Raw genomic sequence first — 13,025 nt, 5'->3', positions numbered from 1 at the left:
ATGAGGTTTGCTTTGCCTTAGGGACATCTTTGTGCCAACAGTGGAGCTCTCATTTTTGTGTTACATACTTCTACCCCTTTGCAGTGTTTTCAGAATAGCCTGCTGACCTAGTGATAGTGCTGGGCATGACTGTGACAGGTTTGCATTTCGGTCCTTGGGCAGCAGTCTCCTTGCTGGAAGCTTGCTACTCCATTTCTGGAGAATTTAAATTTAAATGTATTTCTATTTAAACAGTGCTGTTTAAGTAGTTTTGCTTGAGCTTGCTTTCAGAGCAATCTGTGTTTAAGAACTTTTTAGCAGGGCATTTGTGAGAATATTTCACAAATGGTTTTCAAATGGTTAGCCTGACTAAGCCATATCTGCAAAAGAAACACCATCATGGTTTACAATACATGGTTTAACATACTGCTTAAATTTTAACTTCACGTAAGTCAGCAGCAATTTTCCTGCTGACCTTTTACCCAAGTTTTTTTTTTTTTTTTTTTTTTTTTTTTTCCATTTTGTCTTCTGAAGGACTCTGATGCCTCTCTTGTACATCCTGCAATGATGGCCACACGTGCCGCTCAACAGGGAATTCACCCTCACAGCTTAAGATGACAGCAAATATTTCCACAGCCAGATTACAGCTATGTAAATGAGATCTAAGCAAATAAGGCACATAATTAAAACCTTGCCTGGTAGTTCCAGAGAGCTGATGTAGGCACCCTACTTTTATTAAGAAGGAATGGTTTGGATTTCACCATTACTGAACACATGGGTACTACTAAACTCTTCTGCACACGATTGTCCTGGAGAGAGGAGCTAGTACTCCTCTTTGTAACCAGACCCCTTCAGTAATATGTGCAAGAAGTGTGTCAGGGAGGCTGCTCAGCACTGCTAGTGGCAGGAAGCGGGTACTCATCTCCTGGAAGCAGTGTTCGTAGCTTGCGTCTCAAGCACTGGGCACCCAGGTAGCTGCTGTAGGAGGCGTGAGCAGTCACTGAGGGAGACCCTGGCCCCAGTGAAAGCCGAAAAAGTGCTTAAGCACACGTGGGCCTTGGTCCTGCTCTGTGCAGAGAAAGCAGGAATATGTGCTTCTCAAGCTCTGGGGAGTATTGGGAACACATTTAGCCCTTAGCTAAACATGTGTTTATTTCCTCAGTGTCTCTTCATAGGTTCATCTGCAGTCGCTTATGAACGAGTACATGAAATGAATGAATGAAACATCCAAGTTCCTGGTACCTTGCTCATGTATAGCTTGCTTTAATGCCTTGGGAGTGTTGTCAGAGAAATGAGTCTGTACAAGTCAGGCCTGAAGAGGAAAACCCACGCGCTGTACTTCCCTTGTGATTTAACAGGAGAAGGGAGAGAGCCAAGAGAAGCCTGCCTTAGCAATACTTTCTTATATGACACACGTGAAGGCAGGAAGATTAATGGACTGAGCAAGTAGTCAGCAGAATGTAATTCTTTTAAGTTGTGCGGGGAAGGTACAATGACTAACGTTGTGACGGGTGAGGGGGAGGGACAGCAGCTCTCCAAACCCATTTATCAGAAAGCCATGTGTCTTTCTGCCCATGCTGTAGGACAGGGCGAACTGCATGCAACCACAAAAGGTAACTTATGTACTTGAGATTAGCAGCTATCGTCCATAAATGTGATATTCCAGAAATCAAGCACCTAGCACTGAGATGGTTCAAATCCCGCCTTTGAGCCGGTTTGATAGTGCTGTAAGATTTTCTTCTCAGTGCCAAAGGCAGAACTGCAGGGGTCTCACTGCCTTCATTAAAACGCGATACGTTTATGTTCTAATTGACTACCTCCAGCTGTTAGGGAAGTCTGATAGCTTTATCTAAAACTTGGGCCGTAATCCCACAAATTCTTGCGCATATGCCCAGCTGTAAGCACGGCTCACACAGCCGGGCAGCCCTGCTACCTGCCACCTCCCACTGTGACCTGGTTTGGGGATACCAGTTGGAGACTTTCCTTTATTTTCCCAGTACGCCCTCATTTCTGGTCGCGCTACGGCGTATTTTATGACAGGACTCCTAACTAGTTTTTTGACCGAAAGGCTTCCAGCAGAGAACAACCCCGCGAAGCTGCTGAGGGATCCAGTCACACGGCATTCACCGCGCCCTGTGCCCTCGCTGAGCACACCGCGGGGCTCCAACCCCTCACGTTTACACCCTTGCACCTCACACCCGCTGACCACCATTCCCCCCAGCCCCACCACCACAGGACCCCCCTCCTTCTCCCCAGTCCCCACTGGGAAGGACGAGCCGGAGCCCGGCCGAACTACGTTTCCCAGCGGCTCCCGGGCGGGGGCCGGCGGGGCGGAGGCCGGGCGGGCGGCGGGGCCGTGCTCGGAGCATGGCCGCCAGGGAGGCGGGCGGCGGCGTGGCGGGCAGGGCGGCCCAGAAGCTCTTCTCCCTGAGCGGGCTCTTCGCCGTCTACAAGCCCAAGGGGCCCACCTCGGCCGCCGTGCTCAACCTCCTGAAGGAGAAGCTGCTGGCAGGTAGGCGCCGGGCCTGGTAGCCGAGGGGGGAGGCCCCGTGGGGACGGGTTTTGGCTGGGGCCGCGTCCCCCATCGGGCCAGAAAACCCCAAGGAGGGGTAGTTTGGGGGGGCTCGGCCCGAGGCACGGCACGGGGAGGCTGTGGGGTTTGTCCCCATGCTGCCGCCCCACAGCCGTGGGGCCCGGACCCGGGGACAGCAGGAGGGATGCTCAGCTCCGCACCCGCTGCCTCTTGCTGCTAGAATAGCTAAATTTTAACCGAGTGAAAACCGAAAAGTGCTTCAAGGAAGTTGGAAGTTCAGGGCATGGTTTGCAGGAACTTTTTTCCTGAATACAAATGGAATCTTGGCTGTCCCTTACCAGGGGAAAACAAAAGTTTGGTTATTGAAAAGATGTAAAGGGCTGTGGCACGGATTTCCTTCATAATGGACTGGGGGTACTTGTTCATCTAATATAGGCCTGTATTGGAGAACTGGCTTGTGCTCACTTGGTGAGAACAAAGTTTAGGACTGGTGGTCGCCCACTGAGGCTGATTTGCTCCATAGTGAGGAGGCACAGACTGCAGCTCTTGCGTGGGTGAGGCTCGGCCAGATCACGTCTGATGGCCTGATGTGAAGGGTGTAATGGAGAGATAATACAGCGTCCTGGTAAAACTTTGGAAATAAGTAAGGGGGCTTAGAACATTAATCATACTTGGTACTAATAACTAAGGAGCATTGGTCTCTGCACAGTTGCTGGAGTCATCAGCTACATGAGAAGTACGGTGGGTTGGGATGCTCTGACAGCATGAAAGCAGCAGTGAGGAAGTTCAGTTCATTGTATAATTTCCATGGGGCTGCCTACATGCAAATAAACATAAAAATAAATGAGAAAGCTCAGCAGAAAGGGATCTGGGGGTGCTGGGTGGCAGCAGGTTCAACATGAGGGCAAACACCACAGCAGGCTTCCCAGAGAGGGGCTTGATGCCCTGTGCCTGCCAGTGTTCAGGAGACATATGGGTAGCTCTTTAACTTTTGGTTAGCCCTGAAGTGGTCAGGCAGCGGGTTGCTGTAGGTCCCTTCCAACAGCAGGGAACTATTCTGAACTATTCTGTTCTATTCTAAACATGGCCCATTGCGTGGAAGTAAATTCAGCAAAAACTGTTCAGATTATTTAGCATAAAATTTGTGTATGATACGTGATTTCACAGGTAAACTGTCTGGTTTTCTAGTAGTGTTGTCTGAACTTTTGTTTATAACAGTACAAAAGAGTTGATTAAAATATAAGCGATAATATCTTGAAAGTTGTTTTGGGTTGGGAATAGATCTAAATGAATCATTGGTTTTAATCAGTACAGTAGTTTCTGCACTACAATTTCATAGTTTTTTTTTTTTCTCCTTCGGCAATCTGGAAATATATTCTATTTGTACTGTAATGCCTGAAAGTTGTCCTGTAATGCCTCCTTTCCATTTCTATTTTCAGAAGCTGGTGTGCAAACGAATGGTAACAAAAGAAAAAGTCAGGTCTTGAAAATTGGACATGGTGGAACTTTGGACAGTGCAGCGACAGGAGTTCTGGGTAATGAAAAGTATACATACAGTCATACAATGACCTCGGGAAATATTTTCACACCTACGTGAAATCAGAGGTGGAAGAACAATTTGGGATACACGTGGCAAACCTTGTGGCTTTGGGGGAAGGACGAGTTACTGGAAAAGAGTGATCCAGGTTAAATTTCCCCTTCATATACTTTTACATGCATATAATATGTTCCTGAACAAAAGGTTATTTTTTTTCCAAATCCCTGATATAACTCATGGGCTATTACATCAATTCATTGCACAACATTCTGTATTTTCTAAATAACCTCAGAAATTTATGGCTTTTTTTTTTTTTAGTTAAGCTGGGGATTTATAGTCATCATAATTTTCTAAACTATTTGTTCTTAAAGTAATGCATTTCTGGGATTTGGAGAGAGCCTTTTGGGCTTGTATACTTGTCAAAGGATAGATGAGTAACAGCAATTCAAGTGCTGTTTTTTTGAGGCTTAGCACAGAAATAGTTTTCACTTGCTGTCCTATCTTGCTTATTAAAGAAGAGTCATCAAGGAGATTTTTTCCTTTTAATTTTGATAGTGATTTATTTATTGAACTCCTTTGTTTTATTAAAGAACAGGATATATCAGTTGCTGTTGAAAACTTGGCCGGGGGTATGATAATTGGGCTGGATTAATCCCGTATCATATACTGTCACCAGTGGTTTTGTTGATAGGTAACGTGGAAAACTACAGCTTGCTTTAATCATAGTTTTGTAGCTCACCTTGGCTAGAAGAAATAACAGCGATACTTGGGTATTGAAAATCAACAGTGCAACTATGAGTATACACAAAATAAACCCATTGAGCTTCGATGTAATGGCTCTCAGGGAGAGCTGTGCTTCAAAGGAACGTTGTTTGCAGAGGTTGTTGCTAGTAGAGGCCTGTATATGCTGGTAATTGTTGTTCTCTGTCACCTCAAGCATTTTAAAATGGAACCTTCTTGGGCTAGGAGTTAAGTACTAGCTCTTCCAGTTCCGATTTCCTGTGCTCTGTGGCCACTCAACGGAGAACACTGCGTGTCTCACTGAAGCCAAGGTTTTCCTTTTGCAGAGATGTTCCCATTGAGCATATTACTGCTTATTGTGGGACATCAACAGCATTGATCCAGAGGAAAAGAAAAATCACTCGTCCTTAATTGCTTCTCCTAGCGTTCTGTGATATCCAGCAGTCTCCAAAGCCAGCTCATGTGGCATGACAAAAAGTACTTGGGCTTGATGTGCTTGGTAAAGACAGAGAAGTTCATCACCTTAATGTGCTATGGATTGATCCAAAAAGGCACAGGATGTTTCCTTCCAGTGCCATACAAAACACACAGAGAAAAATCAGTGGAAGTTAAACTGGAAAGGACAAGACTTGTGAGGAATGGGGAAGGGAATGTGTTGAGATTTCCTGGGGGTTCAGGTAAGATGATTTGGAGACACAATAGAAACAAGTTATTCAGAAAATGTGTGCTGCTTTTTGATGTGGGGTGGAAGGGCAGGAAGCTTTCTTCCCTGGTGTATGGGAGCATAATAAAGTATTTTCTGAAACCTCTAACTGTCTGCTCTCCATCTTTACTGCTGTTTCACAAACTGTATGTGCTGAATATCTGTAACTTTGTTTATGTGAAGTGGCTGATACAGAGCACTGCTTGGTGTGCAAAGTGTACTGCAACCACCTGGGCAGTGCCTTTCATCAGAAGACACACTTTTGTATTTCTTTTCCTACTCCCAGCAAGTGTAGATGAGGAAGGGCCTTGGAGGCAGAGCTCAGTCATTTATGCTATTAATGAAAGGTGACTTAGGGACCAAGTGGCAAACGATGGCCCTGCGCTGATAGGAGTCTGGAGCAACTGCAGTCTCTGGGAGGTGAAATCTTTTCTGTCCCCATCTGTGGCTTCTGTTGCATTTGGAAGATGATGAGAGCTGGGACTCAGCTTGTATTTCAGTGAGGTCTCATATATTAGATAGAAGAAGCAAGGAACTCTTAAGTTTTTAGAGTATCTTGTTTTAATATCAGTGTAGGGCTGTGGCTCTCGTTTAGTGCTTCTTGCTGTATAATAGCAATTGTTCATATTTTTCTTGTTTCTCTATGCCAATAATGAGCTGTAGTTCCACAGAGGAAGAAAAGAAGAAAAAGCCACAAAATTAAAAGCTAGTGGTAAAATTTTAGGAGAACTCATTACATCTTTGAGAAAGAGCGTATGTTATGGAGATACGTTCAACCTTATGTGAGGAAGATCTGAGAGTAAAATCTTAGGGTTTCCGAGGACACAGGACTGCCAGTCTAAGCCGTTCATAAAAAGGCAGAGGTAAGTGAGCAGTGGTGATACTTCTGAAACTGAAGTCAGCATTATTTAATCCAGTTAGTAACAGGCGTTTAAGAAGTGGTTTGGAAGGTGGCAAAATGCGAGTGTGAAATTCAGTTAAACCTTGCTATGTCTTGTGTAGTCTGGCAAGTTTAGTTTTTCTTTTTCAATAGCACACATGCTACATTAGTTGATGATTAACAAGGAAAATTGTTACTCTCTTATTCACAAAAGCATTGGATGTCTCTAAAACTACTCTATTGAATCTCTTGACACTTTGAAGCAAATTTCAGCTCAGCAGTTGCATTGAACTGTCAGTGATGTCATCAAGTTGTAAGAGAAGTGCGTGGTTACAAAGTTTTATCTGTGTGCTTATCTCCTTTTCTCAGCCTTGTTGCAGCTCAGTCTGGTGAGTATGACAGGAACGCGCTGAACTGAAGGCACACAAAAGCACATGCACAAGGGCATATGTGACTGTGTAAAAAGCCCTGAGAATCAAGAGGATAAGTTACTGGGAATAAGAATTATTAAGAGTCTCAGAGTGAGAAGTATTAGAGCACAAATGTGGTTTTTGTTTATTTTAAGAAAGTCATTAGCTGGCTAGATGCTTTTGTTTTCTGGTTAACACAAATCTGATTTCTTGCAAGTTCCCTTAACTCCTGTAGTTTTATTAAAATCAAGGACATAGCTGTTACGTATTGCATCAGTACATGGGCAATATTTTCATTTTAAATTTCAAGAAAGGTGAAGGTGACCTTGTATTATTTCAACAGTAGAACAATTTCAGAACAATTTCGTAGTTTCTCATCAGCACTGACTGTCTTTTTTTGATGTGACCTCGCGGTGAATTTTGCAATGAATTACAATAAATAGCATGGCATTGCTCTCACAAATGTGCGGTGACAGCGTATCTGACTCTTCATTGTTTTCTATCCTCCTTCTGTTGTCTTTTGTTTCTTTGGATTGCTGTATGTGGAGAAAATCAATAGAAAAGCTTATCCAAGGAAAGCACCATGTTGTAAAAAGCTTTAAAGCAAAATGTAAAATATTTCTTTTTCCTGTCTGCTTCTTTTATGAAAAGCTGACTGATTGTTACTTTGCGTGGTACCGATTTAAGAGAAGACGACGGTTTGTACATACACAGTAACAGGAGGGTTTGATTATAGAAGATTTTTGACAGAGACAGTGAGACCTTTTGTTTATTTTACTTGCTTGCTGTGACCCTGATAAACTATTTCATTACGCTATCTTGCCTGTATTTCTCTTAGCCACCATCAACCTTTAAAAGGCCTATTTACTTAGAGTGAAGGCCAGATTCATTATTAGTGAGCCATAGCCTTCATCAAACCAGAGACGGGGTTAATTGCACTGTCTGTTTCTTTGGCGATTAAAAGATAGAGAAATATAGGAGCTGAATTAAAGCATTTTAAGAATTAGGTGAAGCTTATTTCTCTTCTGCTTTAGATGTGTGTTTTTTTTTTTTCTTTCACTGGTCCCATGTTGTTTGAACATCATAGAGAGATTTTCTCATAAGCATTGGCTCTCCTTATATGCTAACAGAGCACGAAAGGCAGTATTTCTGACTAGCATAATATTTAGAAGTGACTGGTGTTGAATAAGGGAATTGCAGAGCTAGTTCTGAAGTGGCACTTCTCTTTCTGTCTTTGCAGTGGTTGGCATTGGAAAGGGAACAAAACTGCTGAAAACTATGTTGGCTGGTTCCAAGGTAAGGAGTACTTAATGTCGTGTATTAGTGGGTTTTGCTTGTCTTTTCTTCCCTTGAAGAGCTGCACCAACATACAAATATCTGAAATGTCCACTACCTTTTTAGTAAATACGTACTTCTGTTCCTTTTTGCATTTGGACAGAAATTTGATATTGAGGCTCTTACATCTAGACTGGTCATTTAAAAACCTTTGTTTCTCTTTGGTCTTTATCAACATTCTTTAGGAAAACAAATTCCCATTTTACAAGAAGACTTCTATAGTACTTCAGTGTTTTCAACAAAGAGAAAAATTTGAAAACCTGTAATGAAGATGGTACTGTAAGGGATGCTTTTGGAATGTAGTTGTGGCTGATGGTTCAGTTTTTGTTTGATTTCCTTGTGTGTAGACAACATAGCTGTTGGTCACCTTGCAGTAACAGGTGGTCTTTGTTTCTTTTCTCCCTTCTTAAATGCAACAAGACCTTAAGAGGCACCCTTTGGAATTAAGTATGTTTTGTGGATGTGATAGTAGCTTTCACTCCAAATTCTGTCTATTTCAGACAGGTGATTTACAAACACGTGGACAGGCACATGCAAAGAGCAAAAGGTAACAAAAGCCCTCTGGCTGCATGAATTAGTCCAAACTGGAGCCTCAACAGGCAGAAATCTTGTTCATTGCTGCTTTTGATTAGTTGCACTACGTCTTTGGTGAGCGCACTCCAGAGTGGAGGTGTTACTTAAACAAAGAGGTGCACATACTCCAGGAATAACCTGCCAGTGTTGATTCTTTCTTTGCAAGTAAAATCCCGTGGTTTTAGCCGTTATTTTTAAATGAGAAGTTTAGGTAAGAATGAAAGATGCAGAAATCAATTAAGCCTACCAGATTTCATCTTGTACTCAGGGAAAGTCAATAGAGAGGGGCTCAGCAAATTGATAGCCTTTCTAAATGCATTTTATTCTATTTTCCCATTCTCTTCTGGTCTGATCACTTAAGCTGTTTATAGGTGTTGAAGTGATAAATTGAGGTAAAATTTGATTGATAATCCTCAGTTCAGCTCAAAGGAAAATACTTTGACAGAAGAGAATACAAGCAGGATAAAAAGCTGTAGCTGGAGAGACTGGTACAAAACTTCCTGTGTACTCTGTCAGTCTCTCAACTGACTGAAATGGGCTTGTATTGATGTATAAGACCAGATTTCAGTCTTTTATGTTTTAAAACATACAGTAAGCAGCTGGAGCTGGATTTACAGTTGAAGTGTAAGGAGTTAGGTGAAAAATCCACTATGTATGTTCTCAACACTTCAGACGTTGCATTTCTTACAAATCACAGATTTCTATCTCTGATGTCCTAGACATTACATTTTTCTCATTGACTAAGCAAAACTGAATTAAAATTAGTCTGGGATTAGAACAGACATTTGAATAGAAAAAAATTAAGTACAATTTTAATCTTTGCAATTTCAAGCAAAAAAAAATAGTGATTTAACTAAAGCCACCTCTGTAGTTTCCTACGCAATCTGACCAGTGCTCACCTGCTAATGAGGCCAAAACCCAAAAGCATCCAGGAAGAAGCACACTACAATACTGAATGCTGCTTCCTTAGCAGCTTCTCTACCCTCCTGTTGTTAAACACTTGATAAAGTTTGAAGGCTCTTGTTTAGTTGGCTGTTTAATTACCAGTTCAGCAGTGCCCAGAAGCACTTAAACCTTGCGCTTTCCTATTGAAGCAGCATTACTTTGCATATCTTCATATGGATTCATGTAATATTTTAAATATCTGTCCTGCTGAGGAGTTTCACCAAAGTTTTTGTATCCTCCTGCCCTCTGGCACAGCTGTCGTAACATCTGGGAAGAGGAAAGCACAGCCCTCCAGTTGTAGAAGTGAGTTTCCAACCCTCATTAGGAAATGATTTTTATTTAAAGCATTTCAGCATGGAAGTTCTAACCTTTTACCACATGACATCTCCCTTTAAAGAACATTTAAGTTAAACTAAAGCTTTGAGATAATTCAGTTATGTCTTTGTAGCTAAATGTGTGGAAAAAGTCTTGATTTCAAAACACCTAAAGCAATCCAAGAATCTCTTAAGCTGATGCTCAGAGGAAACAGCTGTGGTGGATGAGGCAGTTCCTCCTGTTCTGGCAGAAGAGCTCCTTGGTGACTTTGCTGTCCTGCAGCCAGTAGGGTTATCTATCTGAATGTTGTACCCAGGGAGCTCAAGAAGGCTTAGAGCTGCTGCTGCAGGACAAGGGAAGGGAACACAGAGGAGAAACGGGCAGGGGGGGCAGTCCAGAAAGCTGCCCCAGCCGGATCCATCAGCTCTCACCTGGCCTTAGATTGGATGGGCTGCAGGTGCATGATTTAATGAGGCAAGTAAAGCTGCATCCTTACAGCAGATCTGCTCTTCCACAGGAGCTGTTTGGATGCTCTGATATGGCAGAGGGAGCAAGGCAGCTAGCATCTGTGCCAGATGGCCTGACAGTCACAAGCCTTCGTTTGGAGCTTGTCTGCCTCTGCTTTCTTATTTTCTGTTTATGCTTTGATAAATTAGGCACGCAGTAACTCAGGAAAGGAAGCTTAAGGAAGTTGAAGGATTTGCTGCAGATACCTGCCTTTTTGGCTTTGACCGTGCTTACAGTAAAGGCTCATAATGTAGTGAGAGACGATACAGATAAGTACGTGACTGTCTAAATACCTTTCGAGGTTTTTTTTTTTTTTTTTTTGCATCCCGTGCCATGTATTACAATTTTATGCTCTGATCTTTTTACCATTGTGGATGCTAAAGTGTATGCTGAAGGGTGTGATGTTTTTCTTTTATTTTGTTTATTACTATAAAGATTCAGCTGAACTGGCTGAGCTTCTCTGGTTAGGATTTGCTGTTTCTTTATAGGAATGTATCTTGTAAAGAAATAGTTCAGTCTATCATTGTTGGCAGCAGAGCTATGCTGAGTGGCCAAAACGTATGTTACTGCAGTAAACTCCATATGGTGGCTCTGCCAGAGATTGGACTATTTCTGATTTTTTTTTTTTTCTCCCAAACATTGTGTGAAACTTTCCTGACTCTGTGTGGCAGCTATGAACATTATCACTCAATTTGCAACTTGTACATATTATACAAGGAGTGTTACTCTTCCTCTGTAAATCTTTTATCCACTGGTGTTCTGTCGGTTTGACCTCCTTATGTAGTAACTCAAAACAAATAAAAACGTGTAGCCAAGGGCAATACCTACTTAGTGTTCCAGATCTCATCGAATTCTTAGTATTTATCCAGAAATAAAAATATGTCCAAGCTGGCTTAGGTTTTGTTTGTTTGCTTTATTTTGTTTCAAATGTTCCAAGTGAGGGGGAGAAGCTGAATCCTCTTGGATCTGGAATGTAAATACTGAGCATTTAATACATGTTCCATAGGAGAGTCGCTTTTCCATCTTATGTGCTTGAACTTAGTCTTGCTTGGAGTTTTCACACTGCGTTGTTTTGAGATAAATTGTTTTATTGTTTGCAAAATAACGATAGTTTCTCATTCTACTATTTCTTGTTTCACTGGTAAAGTGTATAGAATTGGGGTGGACCAATTTTTATTATTATGGTAAACTGTTTTTCAAGTGCTCAGTCTGGTGGGTGACTTGTCTCTCTCAAACACAGTAATAGAAATGACTTTCTGGGGAGGGTGAAGAGGTTAGAGAATGCTAGTTACTAGTACATTTTCCCAAATGGTAATGCTATTTTAAAACTTCTCATCTCCTAGAATGTGCTGTAATGTAGGAACAGACTCATCAGAGCCGGGGGGGGGGAAATAGCATTAAGTAATGAAATTCTTCATTATTCTAATGCTTTCCATTGGGAGGAGATGTCTTCCAACACATGCAGCATTTATTTTTAGTTAGGATAGAACAGGATAATTTAAACTTTTATACTTCAATTCCGTGCTTAATTTGCATATTTTTCAGTGAGGTAACATCTGGGCTCACCCTAAGAGTTTTATTTGACTCCTACAAGTGTGAATGAGGCCAGGACTTGGCTATCCATCTAACTGCGATTGAAATCATTGCTTCCTGATGAGCAGAAAGCATATGTGTTTTGTTTGTATCTGGGGATGCGGCTTCATGTCATGGTCTGTTTATAATCTGAAGCCTCAACAACTCAGTGATATGAAGGGAATTGCTCGAGTACACTGCGATGTTTGCACAAGCTTGGGCAGGAGCTATTTAAAACAGAAAATGTAATCTCAGAAGTTCTGGCTTCTCCAGAATGAAACACTATCCAAAATAAAAAATAAAATAAAAATCACTGGGTGGAGTAAAACACAAAATCCAAGTCATTGCAAGCACTAGAAAGAGAAAAAAAGATTATGGGCAGAACAAAGATACATCAGTTACCTGATATGTGGCAACTTAGATTTATTATAATTGGACTATCTGGAGTTTTTGTGAATCCTGGATGGGAAATAAGCCCAGCAATCAGGTCTCAAAACTTGGCATTCAAACTTCTGTCCTATGGAAGAATTGTTTCCACATCGCTTCTGGGAATTTCGGAGACATGTAAGTTGCTTCTTGCAGTGTGATACTTGGTTTAGAATTCATATATTGCAGGATTGTTCCTCTAGAAGGTTGGGACCAGATGCTGCGGAACAAAATGTCCATAAAGGAGGCTGTTGCTTTACCTCCTGTGATTATCTTACTGTCCTAAAAGATTAAGCTTTAATTTGTATCCCCTAACTTCTCAAACATAAAGATTGCTAGCTTTCTCTGAATTCTTTTTTTTTTTCTTTTTGAATTTAGTCCTTAACTTCCATCTTAAGGCAATGAGTTCAATGAATTAATAATGCATTAAAAAGAACATCCATTAGTTCTATAAGGAGCAGAACTAATGAAGCCTTTTCTTGTGACTTCATTTGTTTACAGCTCGTTAGACACCAAAGCCCCATGTGGACTCGTTGGTATCCAGTAATACAGTGGGGCTCCCTCTGGGG

The 13,025-nt window shown here is 41.8% G+C and overlaps 1 protein-coding gene across 1 annotated transcript in view; it reads left to right on the top strand.

The window, feature by feature from the left end:
• Nucleotides 1-2,303: 2,303 nt before the first annotated feature.
• TRUB1 (TruB pseudouridine synthase family member 1) overlaps nt 2,304-13,025 on the top strand; it is a 30,646-nt gene continuing 19,924 nt past the window's right edge. The window contains 3 exon segments of the mRNA XM_048060576.2: nt 2,304-2,491; nt 3,952-4,047; nt 8,024-8,079. Of these exon segments, the coding sequence (XP_047916533.1) occupies nt 2,347-2,491; nt 3,952-4,047; nt 8,024-8,079 (297 nt within the window). The 5' untranslated portion in view covers nt 2,304-2,346.

The sequence above is a fragment of the Anser cygnoides genome, chromosome 7, assembly GCF_040182565.1.
Source record: "Anser cygnoides isolate HZ-2024a breed goose chromosome 7, Taihu_goose_T2T_genome, whole genome shotgun sequence".
NCBI classification, from domain to species: domain Eukaryota; kingdom Metazoa; phylum Chordata; class Aves; order Anseriformes; family Anatidae; genus Anser; species Anser cygnoides.
This window is presented reverse-complemented; position numbering and strand designations above follow the sequence as displayed.